Source organism: Tauraco erythrolophus, chromosome 11 (assembly GCF_009769465.1).
Source record: "Tauraco erythrolophus isolate bTauEry1 chromosome 11, bTauEry1.pri, whole genome shotgun sequence".
Lineage (NCBI taxonomy): Eukaryota > Metazoa > Chordata > Aves > Musophagiformes > Musophagidae > Tauraco > Tauraco erythrolophus.
The window spans coordinates 2,142,417-2,165,192 of NC_141475.1; the positions used below are offsets into that span (position 1 = coordinate 2,142,417).

Here is a 22,776-nt window from a genome sequence, read left to right on the forward strand (position 1 = left end):
TGTCCAAGCTAACTACCTCCGTTGTATTGGGCAGTTCTCAGATCCTTCCTTGCAAATTTCTGATCCAGGAGAATATCTGCTGTTCAGGAATGTATTTAATTGCACGTGTGCTTAACTTGTATTAATGTCAGCAATGTCAGTGCAGCCCAACACTTGTTCTTCCTTGCTTGCAGAAGTCTCTGTCTGGGGTCCCAGATCGAGCTCACTGTGTCATCTCCCTCCAGAGACTCGATTTAAACAACCTGTTCCCAAACCCCAATAAATCTAGAGAAGAAGTATTAGCAGAAGCCTTGCCAGCTGGGTTCATAAAGGTGTCTAGGTGCTGATACAGGGTGCTGCAGCCCCTGTAACGGGGGCCAATGTCATAGAATCATAGAATGGCATAGGCTGGAAGGGACCTCAGAGATCATCTAATCCAGCCTCCCTGTCATGGGCAGGGACGCCTCTCAACTAGACCAGGCTACTCAATGTCATTCACTTTTCCTCTAGACACACTCGAAGGTCCCAGCTTCTGTCTGATGGTCTGATCTTTCTGCTTCCTTTGACAATAAGCTTCTCTGGGGACACTTCAGTATGGGTTAATCTTAAGACCGAAAAATCAATGGTAGAAAAAGTGAAGGCTGTAGAGGTAAGTTGAGGTTGGGTGGGACTAGGGGTTTCCCTTCATCTTCAAACACTACTGCTTGCCTTGCTGCTCCTTCAGGATGTTTCCTTATCACAAAACAGAGAAACAACCAGCAATTAATGACTTCTCCTGAACTCTCTTTGGTGGAAAACAGGCTCTCCTGCCCGTATGCTTCCTTCTTCTCCTCCCAGGGACACGCAAGAGTGTAGTAGCTGAGAGGATGCATGAAGTTCACCCTTCCTGAGAAGTTCACCTTGCTTGGCCGTGTACAAAGAGGCATCTTGGTTGAGCTAATGAGCTTGTGGAGGAAAATTCTCCTTGTTGCTCCTTGAAGACCCTGATAGTGTGAAGCTGTGGCTGCTGCTCTGACCTGTTGGGAAAAACAGAAAGCCGCAGAGCAGCTCTGCTGCCCGTACCCTCCTGGGCTACAAACCTTTAAGAAAAGGTAGATAAGAATCTACCTTTTAGAAGAAAAGAAAGAAAAGCAAGATAAGAATCTTGCTCCTCTGAGTCACCTCCCTCCACCCAGTGCTCCCTGGTGAATTGCAAAATGTGCTCTATATTAAAGTTTCCTGGTGTGCCCAGCATTTCTGGTGCAAAGCTTACTACGCTCTTCTGTGTTAGAGGCCACCCAATGATGGAAGGAGTGACTTCTTGGCATGGCATGGCTCTTTTAACGGGCGCTGCCTTTCTTGCCTGGTGACTAACACCCCTGAGTCAAACTTGGCAATAGAAGTCATGGGCAAGTAACACCATTACAGGTCTCTAACATCCTATAGGTAATGAAAAGCATAACTAAAGTTTTGGGGCATGCAGCTAACAAAAAAAGTCACAGGAAAATATGTTTTGACTAGACCAAGATGTTTCTTTTCAACCTCTTTTTTACATCCTTCCTCTTCCCTTTCTCCTTTTAAATCTCTTTGTGAACTTACAAGCAAAGTTAGAAACAGAAACGCCACTTTGAAATGAAAAGTAGAAAAAGTTTTCACTTTGCTACATTCGCATGCGAAGATCTTGGCTTCTCTCTCTCCCCAGATTAGTTTTTAAAACCAGACCTGGAAGAAACCTGTCCCGAGCTCGTTTGCAGCCACACTCACTCCAGGTCTGTGTTTTCCAGCGTGTTCACTGGCTGCAAAGATCCCAGAAAAACCGTGCTCCCCCAGCTCCCCAAACCCAACCCCCTTATAAAAAACACTTCCAGTACCGCGGTGCCTGAAGTACTTCCAGTACTGGCCCTGAAAATGATTAACCCACCATTTCACTTGGCCATATCTTGTTTCAGAGACGCAGTCGAGGCCCACACCACCATCCAAGCTCGTTTTTATTGACCTCTGATGGGTTCTGCAAGTGCTGTGCCTGGCAGTTTATCTCCTTCACCACGCAGGAGTTCAGCGAGGCCGGGAAGGAGGGATGCAAACAAAAGCGTTATTAGCATGTTATTTGGCTCTTAATGGGTAGAAGAGATGCAAGATTCTTTTGGCACAGTGGTACTTTTTTCCCTCCAAAGAAAAAAAAAAAAAAAGAAAGAAAAAGGAGGAAAAGGACTTTAATTGAAGCCTGCAATGTTGTATAAATGGAAGATCTAAGTTTTAATTGAAAAATAATTATAACCACTTAATCATTTTAAATGAGGGCTGTAATTGCAGTCGGTTCATAATAGCCAAATACAGACACTTAGATTCCCGCAATAAAGCAGGGATGGTACAGCTTGATTTGCTAATAGCTCTTCCACTTCTCTCCTCTTTTGTCTCAGAGATTAATTCAGGCAAGGGCTATTAGTGCTGTTAATTGGTTCTGCAATTTAGACCTTGTGCTCGTGAATGAGTGACTGATGCAGACCTATCAGCCAATAATGTGAACACTTTGTCAATGTGTTCCTCATTGTCCGGCTGCACAGAACTCCCCCGGCAGCTCCTCTGCCACCCAACCCCGGCTCCCCGGAGGGATCAAGAAGAGTGGGTCTCCTCCGGGGTGAGGGATTCACTTAGCTTTAGATAGGTCACCTAGATGTCTTTGAAATGACGGCTGGTTTATGAATAAAATAATTAGGCAGTCAAGGCGTCCTCCTTGGCGGGGACAAATCCCGTACTCAGGAGAAATCTTCTCCACCGTGCTGGAAGAAGGAGGTTCAATGGGATTGTGAGGTTGGTAAGGAGACATTAGATGGGGAGCGGACATTGCTGGGTGGGAAGGGGCTGATGGCTCTGGGCAGGGTCCCGTGAGGGGTCCCCTTCCTAGGGGCAGTAGTGATGGCTAAAGCCTGTCTGAATCATCAAAGTCACAGAGAGCAACACAAACTCTGCTTCCCACTTAAGCTGTCAGGTCATCAGCGACGGGCCATGGGAACAGCTGGTGGGCACAGCTGGAGGGACTTGAGCTAACAGGAGCAGCTGGTGGCACCATCCCTGATGAGGCCCTTAGAAAAACACCCAGGGATTGCTTTGCCCTCGCCCCATCCGTTTTGTGGGAGATAACTAAGAGACTCTCCCATTGAGTCTTTGCCATAAACAGCTGCAATTTCAGGCCCAGCATAAGTGAAACTGCAGGTCCAAATTCATTGCTTCATCCTCCTTTTTCCGTTCTGTTTGTTTTTAAATTGATCTTCTCCCAGAGCTTGTTATTTCTAAGTTGTGTATAATTTATTGTTTCTTTCGTTACGTTCATTTCTTGATGTTGATATATTGCATTATACTGATGCAGAGCTACAATACTTATATACTCTATTATTTATTCATTTTTACAGTTTGTTGATCTCTTTTTCCATAGCTATTTTGAGGCCAATTTCAGCTATTTTTCCATAGCTATTTTTCTGGAAAAAGCCAAACCCACTGCCATCACCATTTGCTGACAATCCCACTGCTGCGAGCAGCGTTGGCAGGTTGTTTTCCTCCGGGGCTGTTTCATCAGCACAAGGAAGATTTTCCTGGTTCTGCTCTAATCTGGAAGAAAACAGGAGGAAGAAGCAGAGCCAGGCAGTGCCATGGGCAGGTGTGAGGCTGTCTCTCCCAAGGTCCAACTAGGAGTATTGTCTTGAAAAGAGGTAAGTTGGCTCATCTCTTCACGTGACACTTCACACACCATGAAGGCCATTAACCTCTATAGACAGACAAACTGGAGGTCATCCACCCATTGTAACATCTTCCTCAACTTCAGCATGTCTTAAACTGTTATTTTGGAAAATTCACGTGGGTTGGACATCCAGGGAAACAGTATGAAAACGGTGTGTCTCAGGCTGGGCATTGCCTTCCAGTCCCACTGCTTCTCCCATCTGTAGGACCACCCAGTCCGTTCGAGGTGGAGGGTGGGGAAGAGCATCAAACTGCTGCTGAGGTTTGGTGGTGCACATCAAGCATGTGAATATTCACGGGCACATCTTTATGCTTTAATCTTATTTGTAGCATCAAAAATATGTTTACAACTGTGTTTCTGTAGAGTTCAGCTCTGGTGCAGTTCTTTTTATCCTGAGAGGAGATGCTGTGAGATCTTTGACCCTACGGAGATATTTTCACCTCCTGCTGTTTTTTTCATACCGGAGGTGGCAGCCATTCAGAAGAGGTTTATGCTAGCAGTCTTTCAGTGTTTTAAAAACAAAAAAAAATATTGGTTTTATAACAGAAACTTAACAGACCTAGGGAGGAGACTGGGGCGAGCTCAATTTTTTTGTTTATGATATTAAATTAAGCAATGCAAAATGAAGAAACCACACTTCACTCTGCTTTTTTTTTTCCTTTTTTTTTTTTTTTTTTCTTTTGGTTGCTTAAATCTGTTCCCAATGAACAAATCCTGCTGATTAAAAGCACCTGCATTTCCTACCAAACCTTACTCTGACACTGCTTACTGAAGGGGTAAACCACAGCCTAGGAATAAGCTTTTACAGAAAACTGAAGTAGGGCAGGATGCATTTTATCTCAATGCTGGGAAATCAGGGAGGAATTGCTCAGATGAGAGGCACTGTGAAAGGTGGGCAGAGGAGGGGAAACAGCAAAGGCAAGAGCAAAGGATGGTGGTTGATCTTCCGAGATGACCTGGGTGAGAGCCGTGGATTGCTCTTCAACGCAAGAAATAGTTGTTAGAGGTGCTGGTGAGTTTTGAACGAGAGAAATAAGTGGTACTCTCACGTCAAGTTGGTAAGTTTAGGTGGTTGAAGGAGTTCAGTCCTTGATTATTTTCACTGTGGAACGCTGCCAGTACATAAAACTGTCCTTTTGGTTATGGCTATGAAATTTCTGTTTGTGAATGATGCTACTCGCACACCAGGACCCTACTCTTCTGGCTGCTTTAATTTGGCACGTTCATTGAAATAAATGAAGACTCAGCCAGACTCTATCCCTTTGCACCTATACAGCACTTCCCACTCAGGGATCCAGATGTAGGAAAACGGACATGCATTTTTCAGGCCTCCCAGGTCGATCGAGTGCAAGATGAATTTATCCTTCTATTTAATTTATTGGGGAGACAAAAAAAATAAAATCCCTGGCTGTTATGAGTCTTTCCCCTCACCAGGTGATCCTGGTTGTGACAAACCAAGGGAGTGTATTTGCACTCTAGTCTTAGGCTCTATATTTAGCTGTGTGATACTGGGAAAGCTTTCCGTGATTAAGCTGTGTTGACCGATACCGAAAGAAATTAGAGCCACGACATGCAGCAGAGGAGGTGTGTCACAGGGACTGGGTATCACTATGCCCAAAAAAGGATCTGAGGGAAAGAGTGGATTATGACAGTCTACATGAATCGCCAATACTGTTCTTTTAGGAAAACAAGGAAAATGAGGGTAATGTCCAGAAGTCTGTTAGTGAGACACATGGCGTTATCTTTTCCCTGTTTGGTGTTTGCTTTTGGGCCCTACTTTTATTGAATGATGCATAACGAACTTCAGTATTGGGCATAAAATGTTCAGAACTGATTTTTTCGGACTCTGGGACAAGTTACCTTGAGTGAGAGCGATATCTCCCTCATGGGTGCTCTCTGATGGCAGGTCAGAGCTTTACAAGAAGTAGAGTTGCTCTGCTTTGGATGTGGGAATGGACCAGATGACTTTCCACGGTCCTTTCCAGCCTTCTTGGTGCTCTCAAAAAGTTGCAGAAACAAAATAATGTCCAGGAGCAAACCACTGCGTTCACAGAATGAGTTGGATCTTCTTCAGAAGCAGCTTCATGAGGAAGCCTGACTACACATGAGACCAAGCATCTGTGAGAGCCCAAATGGTCCTTGAGCAAGGGTGGATGTAACCAGATGGTACTGGTCCACTTTTTCATGCTTCTTGATGACCTTCCACTTCCACCACCTAAATGTCACCTCGCCAGGCTCCACTTCTTCTGAAAGTCCCTTCCTCGACCCTCCATGTGCTGTGCGTAAGCCTGGCACTGCTGAAACAGATCTCATCATCTCCTCCCTCCCGCAAAGACCAGCTCTCCAGTAAGATCCCCTTTTACTCTCCGACCACAAAGAGGTTGGTACCAGTAGAAAAATCAGGCTAGGAAGGAAGCAGTGAGAGATGTAGCAGAATGGGTGAAAAAGACATTACCCAACAAAGTGATTTTCTGTGATAAGGTCAGGCCTATAAAGATGCTCTTGTTTTATAGTAATACATAACAACTTACCTGCCTTGCCCTCATTCTGTGTCCATCTAAACAAGTCCAAATCTGTAATTAGATGAGGGCAAAAAAACAGTAGTGAATGAGGATATACCTTTTCTTCTATTTATTTTTCCCTTGGTCTGCCTGCCAGGCTTGGTCCTCCCACAGCAAACTACAGGTTCACACCATTTGCTCTTCTGCCTTTGCCGTGGGCTCCCAGCCTGAGCTCACCAAGGTCCATCCCAACATCTCCCCCAGTGGTGCACTGTCCTTTGCTATACCCTGTCCTCTTTTATACACTATCCTTTGCTTAAATGTTTTGGTTGAGCAAACGTCCTGAGAGAAGCACGCTAATAATTGCCTCTCCACTTGGCTCAAAAGCATCATCCCTGCCAGGAAAGGATTAGCATCTCCATAATTTTTATCTGTTTCGTCCAATTTAAGCATCAAGGTGGTTGGCCGCTTGGAGTGTGTAGTCGCTTCTGCAGAAGCTGTCCCCCAGCTGTTTCAGAGGGACCTGCTGGTCCATGTCTGCCCCACGCCGGCTGCACCCTTGCCTGGAGGGAGAAGGTAAACAGAGAGCGAGGCGTTCACGCCGTGCGTAACAAACGGCTCTTGGTACCGAGCGAGGAAAAATTATCTCACCGAAACAGATAAAGGGAAAAGCGTAGGTTCGTATGGCACGGACCAGACCTCTCCTGACTCCTGGCCGTGACGTAGGCTGTGCCTCCAGCTAAAAGTCCCTTCTGCCCTGGCTGCCTGCCCCAGACCCGGCTTGCGGAGGCTTGCTGAGGACCTGCCTGGTGAGCACTCAGCACCATGTCTGTGACGATATGCCAGTCCATGGGCTTCGTGGTGTCCGCTTTAGGATTAGGAGGCATCATCGTGTCAACGTGCATGGACCAGTGGAGCACTCAAGACCTGTACAATAACCCGGTGACAGCAGTGTTCAACTACCAGGGTCTCTGGCGCACGTGTGTCCGGGAGAGCTCCGGCTTCACCGAATGCCGCGGATACTTCACCATCCTGGGGCTGCCAGGTAGGGTTTGCTGGGCTCGAGGGCAGAGAGGTGGGAGGGCAGAGCCATGGGCTCGTGCCAGAAGCCGTGTATGAGTGGTGGTGATGGGTGATTTTTAGTGCAGAGAGGGGAACCCAAATTTTAACCAAAAAGGACCTCAGGTGCTCACCTTATTTGGATGATAGGTCCCTTGGAGGTATCTCAACCCGAATCCCCTCCTATGGCCAAGCTGAGGTTCACAAAAACTCGTTACAGCTGATTACACATGAGGTTCCTGAGGTGTTGTCCAGACAATACTCCTGGGGCAGTGGCTGCTCCATGGGGCAATTCGTTCCCCGTGTCCTGGTTGGTTTGGGTACCTGCACCTACCTCAGCTGCATGGCTGTGCGTGGCTTCCCACCAGAAACCACTAATACTCTTGGCATCGGAGAAGATCCTTTTCTAAGAGGATATGTCACAGTTCAGCTCACTGTATTTCTGTACGGGCTAACACCACCAGACTGGATTTCTCCCTAATTCTCCTTTGGTTCCAGTTTTTTTCTTCCACGGGTATCATTCCTGTCCTGGTTGTGCCCGGACTATCTTTGGGTGCCAACAAGTAGGTTACAACAGGATTATCTGGATTTATTTCTTGCCTTAATATGGTGCGAGAAAAGGCACTTAGACTACTGTATCCATCAGGCCTCTGTGCTTTGACACAGCAAGAATGGAGGGAAGAAGCCCGTTATATCGGCAAATCGTTGCAGAACTTCTGCAAAACGGGATTTTCCAAAACACAGGGAAATAAGCATTGTGTGCAAAAATTGCTGCGTTCACAAGTAGTTGATCTCTGTGCAAATCAAACTGGTGTAACCCAAGGCAGCTGTGGCCTCAGACCCTGAGCTGTATTTCCGTCTCGCTCGTCTCTGGATTCTCATTCCCAACCGGTGCCCGGCGTTAGTGGCACTGCAGCGTCCCCGCACTGGTGCCAAGGATGCTCAGGAGCATCTTCCTCTTGCCAGAGCCGTAACTTTGAATGCCCCTGTTTGTTCACACCAAGTCTAGGGTGCAGAAGGGCATGATCTTATAGAAGCCTTCCAGTACCTAAAGGGGGCCTACAGGAAAGCTGGAGAGGGACTTTTTACAAGGGTGTGTAGTGATAGGACAAGGGGAAATGGATTTAAACTGAAAGAGGGGAGATTTAGATTGGATCTAAGGAAGAAATTTTTCACTCAGAGGGTGGTGAGGCACTGGAACAGGTTGCCCGGAGATGTTGTAGATGCCCCATCCCTGGCAGTGTTCAAGGCCAGGTTGGATGAGGCTTTGGGCAACCTGGTGTAGTGGAAGGTGTCCCTGCCCATGGCAGGGGGATTGGAACTAGATGATCTTTGAGGTCCCTTCCAATCCAAACCATTCCATGATTATATGATTTTCCCAGAAGGATGTGGACCTGATTCTGCCTGGGCATCCGGTTGTGCAGCCCCTAGTAAAAGCTGTGTGCTGTGGTGGGTACGAGTGACTGGAGGATGACATCTGAAGAGGGATGTTTGTGCAGGGCTCGTGTTCGCACGCCGCCATCTCGGCCAGCAGAGCCGAGTGGTCTCACCGAGGGGAAAATGTGTGCAGCGAGGGGCTGGACAGGTTGGCAAAACTTGACTCCAGGAGGCTAATTGCTTATAGGTAAAGAGATTAAAGTTGGCATATGAGGAACAGAGCAAATCCTCCCCCACGCACACGTACACCCATCACACACCGCAGAACTTCCTCGGTTCTTCAGCTCTGAAAGCTTAAAATTACAGAAAATGTAACTCTACAGAAGAAGCAATTAAACTTTTTAAGTGTTCAGCTCTGAGAACTACTTTAATCTTTGAAGAATCCAGAACGCTTGAGATTCAGTTGATGGGTGCTTTTTTGTTGTTGTTGTTCTTTCAAAATGCCTCCGTTGCTAACCTCAGCATTCCGATGAAAAGCTGGAGTGTTTTTTTTTTTTTTATTTTTGCAATTCCCAAGCCTCGGGTATTAATTTCCTAAAATGGAAACACACAGCACTGTTGGGGGGTTGGATTTCCTTAATTTAGCAGACAGGCTGCGGGATGTCCGTCTGTCCCTCCTCTGCGACTCCCTCCCAGTTGGGACAGGAACGGGCATCCTATCCTAAATGTTGGGATCATCTTAGAGCGGAATTGCCACGCGTGATTTGCGGGGCTTGTTGCAATCACCTACAAAAAGGGATTTAAAATAAAGCACAACCATTAAAAACGAAGGCGGGTGGGACCCTGAACCCTCCCAAATTTCCATCCTCATCCTCAGTGGTGTTGGAGTGTTGGTGCCTCCCCCCTCGTCGGTGTGTTTATATGAATATTTATGTGCTTTTGTGGATTTTTTTTATTTTATTTTTTTCCCCCCCTTTCTTTTTAATGAACAGGGCTCGCACTTCCGAAGTCACTCCCTTGCTCTCCCCCCCCCCTTCTTTCCCCTCCTGTTATATATTGTCTGACACTTCCAGTCTCAGGAGAAGCTGGTGCAAAACCAGTGCTTTATAGATTGGCTCCATCTCCTCAACTCGTCTGCTCCTACGGGCATTTCTTCCCACCCGCCGCCAGCGAAGGGCAGCTCTATCCCACCCAGAAAGGGAGAGGAAAAAAAAAAAGAAAAAATTAAAAATTAAATTATTAATTTTCGAAGATATTATTTAAGCTGATCATCCCGGTGTTTATTTTCACCGTGCTGCACCCTGATCTCCATACAACCCCCCCTTGCTAACCACGCCGTAGTTAATGGTTTGTCAGCATTTCCATTATAAACCCCTATTTATTATTCTGACAATGGCAATTTATATTGGGAACAATAGTGCCGGAGTGGATAAAAATAATAGGACTCGAGCAAAGCAGCGAGGTGACCTGAGCACCTCCATGAAGTTTTGGTTTCCGAGGATTTTATTTTCTTTTTTCTCAATCCCTCGCTCCCACAGCAAAGATTAGACTTCTCTTGCCCGTCATCTATCTTCAATTTAGTTGGGAATTTTAATTTCAAATAGATGGAGGGAAAAAAAATCAAGATAATAGATGAAATTGAGAAGGAACACAGGTAGTTTATGGCTCTTGCCCGTGCTGCTTGGTTATAAACAGCTGGTCTCTGGGGAAATATGTCACTTGAGAACGGAGCCTGTTTGTTCTGATTTCACTTTCTTTTATCACGTGTAGCTGCGTGCTTTGGTGCGTCGGCAGACCTTACCGTGATGGTCTGGAGGACACGACCTGAATTTGAGCACACAAATAATAGACAAATAGCACTCGCCGGGCTCTGGTGACACTGGTAGTTTCACCCAGCACGGAAGTCCCAAGGCACTTTCTGCTAAAAAGAGCGTTTTTCCGTTGCGTACGGGTTTGCTAAGCTACAAGAACATGGGCAGTAATTTTTCCTGTTGTCTGTCTCGGTCTCTTTTTTTCCCAGACTTCTTCAGGCAGACGGGTTCAGCCATTTTTGAAAGGACATTTTGTTCTCGAGTTAAAACCCCTTTTGACCCTGTCAGAAAGGCTGAGGCATCTCTCCGCCGTGGAACAAAAGGCTGGCGACTTGAAAAATAAGAATATTTTTGCTTTTCCAACGGCAAACTTTGCAAGTCTGAGAGCACTCTGTTAAACTTCTCCAACTAGTGAAAGGGTATGTGTTGCTAGAAGGGTCAGGGTAAAACTAGCCCATGGGAATGTAACCATGACTTTCTAGATTTTTCCATAAAACAACGGCTTTCAGTTTTGCTGGTGCAGGGGAGCAGAGAAATGTAGATGTTCTCTGAGGAGAATTCATGTCTAGGAAGTCTTAATGTTGGTGTCGGATTTTTTTTCTACTACATAGAGGTTCTGACAAGGTTTTCTTGTATTTCATACAACCAACACACGTTTTGTGGCATAACCCTAGTAAAACCCTTGATCCGGGGATTTTTTCAGACAGGGCAGCCCACTGGCCAAGGAAACAGCATTTCTGCTCCCTGAAAGTGTTTCATACCTGAGGTTTGTAAGGATGGGGCCTGCTAATTGCCATGTCATGATCCTCCACTGGTGGTGGCCATGGCAAAGTCTCTTCCAAGCTTTGCTTGCTACTTAAAATCCTTCAACCCAGTCAGTTCAGCTCCAAAATTTGAAATGTCTGCAGGCAACTGCTGTAACCTGCCTAAAGTCTTCTGAGACCAGTGGGTTTGCGCTCACAGCGGGAGCTGAAGGTGATGTGGGGATGGGGAAGGAGCTAACGTGAGACCCTTAGAGAGGTCTCAGGCACCCCAATTCTCAGTGATGCTCAGGGTGGGGAGAGGAGCCAGAGAGCGCAGTGGAGGATGCCAGGAAGCTAGATGCATGCATCACATCCTTGCTATTGTCTCGTGCCTTTACACCACGAAAGGATGAGAGACATGGAAAATAACCCTAAAGGATCTGGGCTGAGGGCCAGAAGAGGAGCAAGGCAAGGGAAATGGCTGTGGAGATGTGGGGCTGGGCTACAGCTTGTAGGCATGGAGGGAAGGACGCAGCTTCATGCACCCCAGTTTTGTTGAGGGACCTCGAAGGACCCTCCGGACCACCTGAAGACCAATGGGGTAGAGTGGGTCTGAGCTAGGAAGGGGCCTTCCTTGACCCCCTTTGCTCATTGAGTTTCAGAAAGGTCAGTCAGCCCTTCTCATGCTTTGTACTGGTGGACCCTACACTTCTGGAGGCTGTGGCCACCATAGCAATGGAGGGACAGAAAGAGAAGAAGGGTGGGTTTGCTTTGTTTCAGTCTGAACAAGCTGGAATCAACTGGCAGGGTGTGAGCAATATTTGCAAATTTTAAAGTAAACATGAGCTGTAGGTGATTTTTATGGGAGAGGCAGTGATAACATTCAGGAGTTGCAATGGGCCCAGTGAACGGTTTTGAGATAATATAGAGTCAACGCCTGGGTAGATAAAGCAAGTATGAGCTGAAATAAAGGTTGCAGAGGGGAGTGGTCACAAAGTACCCTTCCTTTTCCTAGTTTGGGAGAACCACTGGAGATGTCCCAATACTCGGAGTGGGACACCTCTTCTCTGCTCCTTGGTGAGGAGGCTTGCCCTTTGCAAGAGCTGTCTCCCCACCATGTCCCTTCCTTAGATACTGCTCAGCATTACCACGTGGTGTAGCAAACCCTCTGGCTGAAGCATTCAACCACCATGCTGGAGACTGAGCAACAGGAGCCTGCATGGAGAGAGATCTCCATTTGTCAACTGCCCATGGCTGTAGACATCTCCCAGGGGTGGCTGGAGATGAGCATCAGGTCACTGTAAAGATGCTTAGACATGCTCTACGGCTATCCTATCACCCAACCACTTTTCAGGTTGTGCTCTGAGCCAACAGTTCAAATAAAACTTCCAGCTGATCTTCTGTTATTGAGCTGGGTGCTGGGTAACTTTGAGTTCCCAGTTGCTAATTGGAGCGTGAGGAATGGCAAGTAGCTAACTGTGGGATGGCTGGATAGCACCTTAGGGGGTATTCTTAGGGATGAGCAAATAGACACCACCACCCCCCAAAAAAACCCCACAAGAATCCTTAAAGACAACGTCTGGAGTGCTGAGCACGGTTGGGTGTTTGTTTGCCTCTTAGCTAAGGATGGCAGCATGACCCTCGTTACTGAAGTTGCTTTCTCAGGTCCATTTCTGAGGAGACCATGCATGAGGTTTCAGGGGGCAATATGCAACCCAGTGCTGATTTATCCTCTTCAGAGATGTGATTCAATCTGGCTTTCAAAATCAAAGACAAACTGGTTCTCTCCGGCTTTTTGGCATCCCTGGAGACTGTTGATAACATTTTTTGAGACTCCAGCTCAAGGTACAATTTGGGGCAACCCAGGGGATGGCTTTCTTTCCAATCGGTGTCTTGGGGGAGCAATGGGTCTTGGGGTTGTGAAATGGTGAAGGGGGAGAGGAGAAGAAGAGAAGGTCCTTATTGGCTTGAAGAGCTGCTCCAGCTGCGTGCAGCCGAAACCAGCAGAAAGGGTCAGAGGAAGGAGCGGTGGCTCCCCTCCCAGCAAAGCAAACACGTGGGCATGGTGCACGGGAGGGCCACCTCTGCTGGTATTCATGTAACTACCCAGATATCCAACTTAGCAGAAAAAAAACCCAGGAATTTAAAAATGGTAGAGGTTTTTGGAAAAAAAATAATATCTGGAAAAAATATATTTTGCTTGGTATTCTCCCCCCTTCCTCTTCTTTTTCCTCCCTAGGTGTTATTTTTAGCTGTGACCAGCCCATGGGTTCATTTTTCTGTGCAGCCCTGTAAGCCGTTGCACGCTAATGATGCAGGATGACACCATCCTTGGGAATAGTAGTTATGTCCCAGAGGAATATCTGTCTCTGGGACATGGTTTGAAGTGGTCTAGCCTGGAAAAAGTGATATGGTCTCTTACCACTAGATGGCAAGAAGAAGCCAAGTCCTGGGGCATGAAGAAGGATTCCTGGAGAGCTGCTGAGGAGCATTAGGGCTTGGGTACAACCACCTTTTCTGGATTAGGACACAATTCTGCCTGTGGGGCAGTGAAGGATGGGATGGAGACCTGGCCATGTTGCTTGTTTTAGCACTTATTGTTCTGTCAGCTTCCAGGTCCTCCCCAGCCCTTGTTATCCTCCCAGCTACTAGGTCCTCTCCAGCCCTGGTTTATCATACAGCACTATCCAAGATGAGGTATGTTAGTCAGCATGCCCACTTCTTCATTGAGGATGAGCAGCTCTTGCCACCTCTGGTTCTTGAGGGCTCACTTCTCTGTTTTTTGTTCACACCAGTATTTTTGCTGGCAGCTTCTGACCTTCAGATGTGTTGGAGCAAGCCCTTCCTCTGATACAGACGTGCCGAAGTCAGTGAAAATGGCTAAATTTGAGTAAAATTGCTGGAAGGAAAGACATCTTGTGCCTGACTGAGGAGGACTTTGGTGGCTGTGATTTGTGGCCACTAGACATGCTCTGGCTGCTACAGCAGAGTCAAGTGCAAAAGCATCTCTGGCTGCTGCCCACCAGCTTGCTGCACAGCCACGAAAAAGAAAAGGGACGTTCTGGTCGTTCTCCAGAAGGCAGAAGTGATAGCCAACACGTAATAACTCCATTGCAACTCATCCACACACGGAAATCAGCTTCTCCTCCTTCTCTGGTGGCTTTCACACAGCTTCACAACCAGTTGATGGTATTGATGGTGCCTGTGGCACGGAGCAGTGTTAGGACTGGTTAAAGCAGGAGTTTGTTTCTAGGTCAGGGATGAAGTGAATCAGTTGGAGCCAGGTAATAGATGAGAACGGATGAGCATGAGGTCTGGAAGGTCCTTATAACTCTGCACTCTGTTGGCAGAGTGGCACAGCAAATTTATATTGCTCCCCCAAGCCCAGAAGCTCTCCACCATGCAAAAAGATAAATAATTTCCTTATTTTTATACCCTCCTCCCCTTTTTCCAGGACCATCCCACCAGCTAATACAGACAAGCGCCTGTAAAAAGGCACTTTCCAAATGGTCCTTGCACCTTCCCTCTCCTTTTCCCTACACAGGTTTCAGTGGGGATGGGTGATGGGGATGCGAGCAGGAGGAGAACAGGGTTGCAGGAGCTTTGCTGGATCAGTTTGGGGCTCTTGGCTTGGTGCCCTGGATTGTGTCATGGTCAGCATCCGAGGCAACCTTGGTGATGCTTGAAGTGGCTTCAAGGACCCGTCACGTCCCTGGCCTGAGCTGGTGGCCCTGCATCCTCCCTCAGAGCTCACTGCTGGCATCCCTGTTTATCACCGTGCCTCTTGTGAAGACACCTGCATGGGTGGCTCGGGGTAGCGATGTCCCTATCCTGATCCGATGGCAGATCTACTCCCCCTTTGCAGAAGCAGAGGGCCGGGAAGACGGTGACCTGGGCTCAGTGCTGAGTTCACCTGGGAATGTGGTCCTTCCCTCTGCCCTTCTCAGCATGATTGCACTGTGCCAAGCATGCAGGAGAAGCCCGATGGACAGCAAAGGGTTTCGGTGGGAGGGACGGCGCGTGTTCCAAGTGGGTTGCCCAACACTCGACGGAACGTGGCTGCTTAGCTGGGGAAGGACAAGCACTTCTAAAGGACAAAAGCTCATATCTCTGGCCCTGCCAGCACAAACCTACCCAGCGAGAGTGAAACTGGACTATCTTGCAAAAACACTTTGAGCAAACACGCTGCTCAATGGAAAGCATCTGATAAGAGCTGCTGCGTTTCTGGTGGCTCAGTCAAGAGGACTTCGGTGCTCCCGTTAGGTCTGCGGCTTCATCAGGGCTCTCTCCAGGGGAGACACCATGTCCACGACCCTCTGCCAGGTGATGGGGTTCATCGTTTCATCGCTGGGTGTTGCGGGGTGCATCGTGTCCACCGTGATGGACATGTGGAGCACGCAGGACTTGTATGACAACCCGGTCACGGCCGTCTTCCAGTATCAGGGACTGTGGAGGAGCTGCGTGCGGCAGAGCTCCGGCTTTACAGAGTGCCGGCCGTATTTCACCATTCTTGGGCTGCCAGGTAGGGGCAAAAGATGCACCAGTTTGAACCCAGGAGGTCTCCTGTTGCTCTGCACGGTTTGCATCCAAAGCAGGAGCAGATATCTTAAAGCACTTTGCCAGGAATAAAATTTCCAGGCTACTCAGTCTACGAGAGTAAAAAAAATATGTGTATTTCTTACCTAAATAATAGCTTTACTCAGTGGAGGTTACAACCTGGAGCATGTGTAGGTGATCTCTGGATGAGCGTCACGGGTTCGGCCCCGTTGCTGGCGTGAATCAGCACAGATCCACCGGTGTGAGGAGAGTGAGTATGTTTAAATCCACGGGTATTCTGTCCCTTTGAATCGAACCTGGTGTAGTGGAGGGTGTCCCTGCCCATGGCAGGGGGGGTTGGAACTAGATGATCTTTAAGGTCCCTTCCAACCCAAACCATTCCATGATTCTATGAAACCCAAGGAAAACGGCTGCGTGTAATTTTTTATGTTGTTATCAGAAGAATGATTCTGGTAGAAAACAATTGAAATGTTTTGGGTTTTTTTTTTTTTTCCAAAGAGAAAACTGGAATTGAAGAAATCTGCCCGTGAGCAGCACGTGTAGGAAGGGCGAGAAGGGGAAGGGTACGCTCAGTCACTGCACGTTACCCGGGGAGTTTTAGTGGTGGCAGTAGCAGATCATAAAGTGATACGACTTTCTCGTGTGCTTGTTAATTTTCCAAAAAGAGCTGTTTTTCCCACCCTGCTGCCTGTGTGGGTATTCCAGTGCTCCCAAGCTAGCCGGAGCCGTGGGAGGGGAGCGGCCAGCCTGTCTCACCACGTCTCCCTGTGACCTGCCATGCCTGTGACCTGCCAACTGGCAATAAATACAGCCCCAACTGGCAATAAATACAGCCCTGAGAGTGTTTTTCACTCTTGGTGCACAATCGTGATCATGCACTACTGTACACAGGCCTTTTGCATCTGTTGGTTAGTGTAGAAGTGACCATGATGGGGCTCCCGGCCCCGTATCCTCAGGGATGCCAGCCTTGCTTCCTTGCCAGGCAGGAGGGAGAAGGTCTTCTTTGCTGAAAACCAGTGCGTTGGCTGCAGTGTTTGCTTTTTGAGAAAAGCCTGCGACCATCCCGAGGGGTGCGATGGGATGGTTGTGTTCCTGTGCACCCAGCTTCAGGATTGCTAGGCGACTTCTTTTTCATTTGGAAGAGCAAAATTGATGTTTGGAGTCACTTCTCCTCCAGGTCCATTTGTTTGAAAGAAAAAAAATAGTTTGTTGAACTATATATTCACATGTTGATCAATATATACACATATCCTTATAAGGCTGCGTGTGGGTGATTGTGTTCTAGAAGACCAATGAGGCGATGGCAACCATCATTTTGATGCTAATTTATCATAATCAAGATTCTACTTTTCATAGTATTTTTAGGTAGCATAGCAATGAGGAGAAGTGCAGTCACAGGCATTTTCTGTTGTGTCTTAGAGATATTCCATCTCAACGTGCAGAGTTTTATTCTCTTCATGTGTCCATTTAGTTGATGAGCACCATAAAACATCAAGAAGGAATGCCAATGCTTGAGTATGGTTAACTGAAAAACCTCATTTTTTCCCTAAACTTTCTATACTCCATTAATCATAACTAGTCATAAATTTAGATTTCCACCTTTGTGTTTTGTAGCAGTAACAGAAAGGCAGGTGATGCTAGTTTATACGACTTTCAGTTGTCTTATTCATTCACCTGGCATCAGTGACAGCAACACTGGGGGACAAGACAACTCTCCACTTCCACTTAGGCCTGAAAAACACAGTGATGCAAACCGTGGTTTCAGGTGGCTGACGTTTATTTTGGTGAACGTGCTTGCATTGTTAACGTTTTCTGGGCACGCCATCCCGTCGTATGGAAATCAGCCGTGCAAAATGTGTGCGGGCATGAAGCAAAGTTGTCCTACCTCATGCAAAATGTATTTGCAAAGTGGCAGGTGGTTTCTGTGCTTGACTTTAACTACAGGGCTAGTGCTCCTGATGCTGGGTTTTTTTATTTTTCCTTAGTCTCCTGTTTGTCTAAGCCCTTCCACTCCTTCCCTCTAGGGCAGGTTGTTCACCTTTGGAAAGCAGCTCTGTTCGGGCGACTTTTTGCCAAAATTCACTTGAAACTGCAGTGCTCTCTTTCCAAACAGCTCTGACTTTCAATCCCATGAGCCAAGTGAAGGAGCCTTCATGCCACAGCAGACCTGGGAGCACTTTCTTCTCCTTGCTGTCCCTTTGTGGAGACGGTACATAAGGCAGCCTCATGGAGAAAGGAGTCGCTGCTGGTGGCTATTTTGCAATTTTTCTGTTGTGCCCTGCTGTCTTCTTCCCTCTCCCCTTTCCAACAGCTGCAGATTGCTCCTTTTCAATGGAGATTCACCACACCTGGACTCCAGAGCTCCAGCACAAGGGCAACATCCCAGGAGCTGCTTGGCTTGACCTGTCCATCGTGTCCTTCCATGGGCACCCAAGCCACTGGGAACATCTCTCCTGGGAGCCCACAATATCCCTGTGAGGTCTTAGCTTAGGGTCAGCTCTTCTTGAAGGGTTGAGACCACCACAGTGATGGCACCTAGGAACCATAAGGTCTGTAGGAAGCATCCCAGGAATTAAGGACTTGGGGACAAGGACCTTCCATCACTATCCGTAGCATCTTATGCTGCCCAGGACCATCAGCCTCTCCTGCCTGCCCTGAAACAAAAGCAGTTGTAAAGATATTTAAGTGACTGCGGAGACAAATGAGTATTGTGATTTTCTTCTCTTTGCAGCTTTCTGCTTTGCATCAGGTGCTGCACGAACAACCTTTGGGGGTTGATAAGGCGTATCCGCCAGCTTCTTGTTCTCTGATGAATAATAACTAATGATCTCACACCTGGGGGCTGATGAATGGGAGATTGAAAATCCTAGGCTCGTTAGCACTTGTTATCAGCTGATAAGGGCAAATTGAGTCATAAGAGCAGCAGCCCCCGTGGGACTGCCAGATGGGAGAAGGTGGTGTATTCCTAGTCCGTGGGATGGCAGATCTTGTGCGTCAGGGTGCCAGCATGGTTCTGCTTGGATTCATGGTACCCCACAAGTAAGGAGACCTACATGGGCACCCATCTTTGCCCTCCTAGGAGGGTTTATAAACTCTTCTCCTAACCTGTGCAAAGTCAACAGGTTCTGCTCCCTCCTGTCCTGCACCAGTGTCTCCTGCTCCAGTCAGGCCTTATGGGACCCTTGGGCACCCTGGCCAGCCCAGCAAAAGGGATGGCAGGCAGGCTGAGTGAAGTCACCAGGGCTGTAGGATATGTTGCCTGCCCCTCTCAGTTGGTCACAAGCCCATGTCCTCTTCCCTGAAGACCGACAGTCAGGTGCAGGGAACATCAAAGCCAAATCCAGAGCTGCGAGAGCTCATGGTTGGGTAAGAAGAGGCTGCAAAGCATCCCAGCTTTGCAACAGCCCTTGAAATACTTTTGACCACCCCCTCCCAGTGCTCTGCCAGTGCTGCCGCCTTCCTGTCTCTGCCAGGGGCGAAGTGTCTGGGTCCTGCACTGAATTGTAGGCAAGATGGGATACGTGCCACCTTATTAGAAAATCACTTTGGCATTCAAATGAATGGCCTTTTCCTTTCACTTCTTAATTTTTAAAGGTGCAACTTTCCCTTTGCTTTTCCACTCCAGCCAAGAGGAGTCTGGAGGGTTTTTGCCACCTTCATCTGATTGACAGCAGTGCTTGGCTCCCATGGGCATGACCGACCAGCATCACAGCCTGCCTCCAACCAAGCATTCCCACCTTGATGGCAGGCTGTTAAATAAATTCAGGGCTAGGGTATTTGCGTGTTGTATTAATGAACGTGGACAGATGTACACAGGACTGATATTACAAATAACTATGGACAAGGGATGCTGGGGGAGGTCATTGTCAAAGCCTCGTTGCTCTCCCTTGGTTTGTCACCCTTTGTCAAAGAGATTTTTCTCTTCTCCTGTGCCATGTGTTTTACTATAAAGCAGGAACATACAGAGCTCCACTTTGAGTCACATGGTAGTTGGAAATATCGTGGATGACTGTGTGGAGCTGTCTGCTTTGACCGCTGCTCGGGGAGGAAAAAAAGCTTTCTCAATCATTTTGGTTATGAAACAATTCATGCTTATCCCAGCGTGATTATCCATGAATTTCAGCTGATTTGTGACTGATGCCAACGAACATTCCCAGAAAATTATGTCTAAACTGTCAAACTCTTTGGGAAGTTGAGACAAACAAATGAATTTCCAGCAATGCCCCAGATAACGATGAGGGCAGATCCGGTTTTGCAAGGTTTTCTTCTTAAATATTTCTATTTTTAGACAGAAACAATCTTTAAAAACCTGCCAGACTCTGATGAATCTCGTTTCAGTTGCTCAGCATGGCTCTTGTTCATTTATTTCCCAGCGATGTTCCAGGCTGTGAGGGCCCTCATGATCGTGGGTATTGTCCTGGGCATCCTTGGCCTCCTTGTGTGCATTTTTGCTCTGAAATGCATCCGTATCGGCAGCATGGAGGATACTGCAAAAGCCAACATGACTCTGACCTCTGGCATCATGTTTATTGTCGCTGGTAAGTGGGTGGTGTCTTGTCTTTCATGTGCGAGGCATTAGAGTTGACTGGAATTGAAGCCTGGGCAACTCTTCGTGCACTCCTAGTCATGGGCAGCAGATGCTCTGGAGCAACCCAAAGCATTGATACTTGCATGAAGATATTGGCATTTGTCTCCCAGCCTGGACTCCTGAGGTCAAGATGTTTCTATGGGAGAGAACATGGAAGGCTGAAAAACACCAGCCCACAGATAAAAAAGAAATAATATCTCTTAAATTGTTATATGTAGGCTGTTGTTATATCATTTATTTATACATAATAGTTTTATGAATAGTATCAGGCTTTATAAATAAAAGAAATTATGAAGACTGTCAGGGTTGCAGTAGCCTAGCTTGTAATTTTTTAACACCTTGGGTTGTCACAGAGGCTGCAGGAGAGCCTAGTGTTGCCCACCTCCCCTGAAATTGCAAATGTTTAAGAAGATATCACTTACAGGTTTTTCTCGCAGTTTATTGCAGATGAGTAATCAAATCCATATCCTAATGAAGGGAAGGAGAACTTAGATTAGTCACACTCTCGCTGCTGGATTGTAAATGTGTAGAAATCCTGGCAGAAATGTGAACATGTTGTGGGTCCTCACTTCTGCTGAAGGTACCACGCCAGGACAAAAAGCGGTGTCTCACTCACCTTTCCAGAGCTGTAAGGTGCTTCCCCAACACCAAAGGTGACTTCTTGTACTATGTGGGTCTCAGCTCATCCTTCTGTCTGATCTCAGGTCTGTGTGCCATCACCGGAGTGTCTGTGTTTGCCAACATGCTGGTCACAAACTTCTGGATGTCCACAGCCAACATGTACCAAGGAATGCAGAACATCCAGAACAGGTAGGTGGTCATCTGGCTCAGGGTACTCCACAGTGCACATCTCCCTCAGGGCCAGGGCTTGCTGGGTGCATATTAGTCTGGTCCCAGGACTTGAAAGATTTATTGAGTCTTTTTCTTGTCTGCACTGGAGATAATTTCTCCAACCAAATTGTCTGCGATGTCTCTGTTCACACAGCTCAAGAAGGAGGTAGAGAGCCCATTGAGGATGAGCCTGCAGGTGAGATGATGCTCACAGGAACTTCGGCAGAGCCAGGAGAGAATGACAATGTTCAGTGCATTTCAGAAGAAGCAGGCTGGACCCCTATCACAGCATTAACCAGCCACGTCTCTGTGTTTTGTAGGTACACCTTTGGCTCAGCCCTCTTCGTTGGCTGGGTAGCAGGTGGCCTGGCTCTTGTAGGAGGCATCTTGATGTGCCTTGCTTGCAGAGGGCTGATTCCAGAAGAATCCCGGTAAGCCTGTCTGTGGTGGATGTGGGAAGGTATTGCATGAAGCCTTGAGTGTTGGGATAGCACACAGCCAGCACACTACAGGCCATGTCTACATGTAACACCCCTGTTGTAAGAGTTACCATGAAGATATATCTATTTGCCCCCTATCATAGGTCAAAAGCAGCTGTTTCCTTTCTCTGCCTACATGACCTGCAAACAAATAGAGAGGGCAGGAGAGATCAACCTTACAATCTAAGATTTGCAACGTGCTGGCTAAGTCAGGCCCCTTAATTACAGCTTTGATTGCAAATTGCATAGCAGATCATCAGTAGGTGTAGATTGCATCAGCTGAGCTATGATTTACATCAGGTAGGGCTTCGTACGCCTACGTAGCAGGTTATTGTAGGTGGGTCCTTCACTCAACCAAGGATTTACTCATGGGAAAGAAAGCATAAGTTTTTCAAAAAAACATGAGAGAGGCTTGTAGCCTGTCCATGGATGCTTGGCTCTGAGCTCATGGAGTGGCTCCAAGGGATGCCACAGGACGAAGTTGCCTAAAATCCAAGAGCAAACAGGAACACAGGGCGCAACACTGGGCAGTCACAGAGCCTCCAGTGGCCGATGCCATCTTCCGTGTCTCTTTCAGTTACAAAGCGGTGTCCTACAACGCGTCGGGGCGGAACATCTCCTACAGGACGGGGCCGTATAAGGTTGGTTCAGGGTACGAACCCGAAACGAAGACTAGGAAGGGTGCAGGATACGAAGAAGCTGCTCGAAGCGAGGACGGAAGACGCTCGTACCCTTCAAAATACGACTACGTCTAGTAGACTTCTGGGCTTGAGATGTGCTACCATTTCTAAAACGTTTTTCACTTCAGAAGCAAAAAGTACACGCAAACGAAGCAGTCTGTAAATAGGATTGTGGTTTCTATCACGTTTCCCCTACTCTGAGGTTGTATCCTAGCTTGTTATGAACATCAGTTTTATCTGACTGCCTACCATGAGGAGGTCTGTAACAAAAGTGATGCCTATAGAAGTTCTCAGAGTAGAACAGTTTGGTCATATTTTACCTGTAAACTCTGATATCCAGGACCAGGATTGTGCCTTGTGCCCTTTTCTAATTCTTCTAATGGGTAAAAATTCCCATTTAATAGTAGCCCAGATGTAAAAGCGATGCTACTCCGTTGCCTTTTTCCCTTTGAGCAG

The 22,776-nt window shown here is 47.3% G+C and overlaps 1 protein-coding gene across 2 annotated transcripts; it reads left to right on the top strand.

Annotated features, from left to right (window-relative positions):
- The first annotated feature begins 7,020 nt into the window (after nucleotides 1–7,020).
- Nucleotides 7,021–22,395, top strand: CLDN18 (claudin 18). 2 transcript variants are annotated; one of them, XM_009986711.2, is made up of 5 exons: nucleotides 7,021–7,240; nucleotides 20,116–20,280; nucleotides 21,035–21,140; nucleotides 21,482–21,592; nucleotides 22,218–22,395. In XM_009986711.2, the coding sequence occupies exons 1-5, from the start codon at nucleotides 7,021–7,023 to the stop codon at nucleotides 22,393–22,395; spliced, it is 780 nt and encodes a 259-aa protein (XP_009985013.2). The 2 variants fall into 2 exon arrangements, with proteins under 2 accessions (XP_009985013.2, XP_009985011.1); XM_009986709.2 differs by lacking the exon at nucleotides 7,021–7,240 and adding an exon at nucleotides 15,488–15,707.
- Nucleotides 22,396–22,776: the final 381 nt, after the last annotated feature.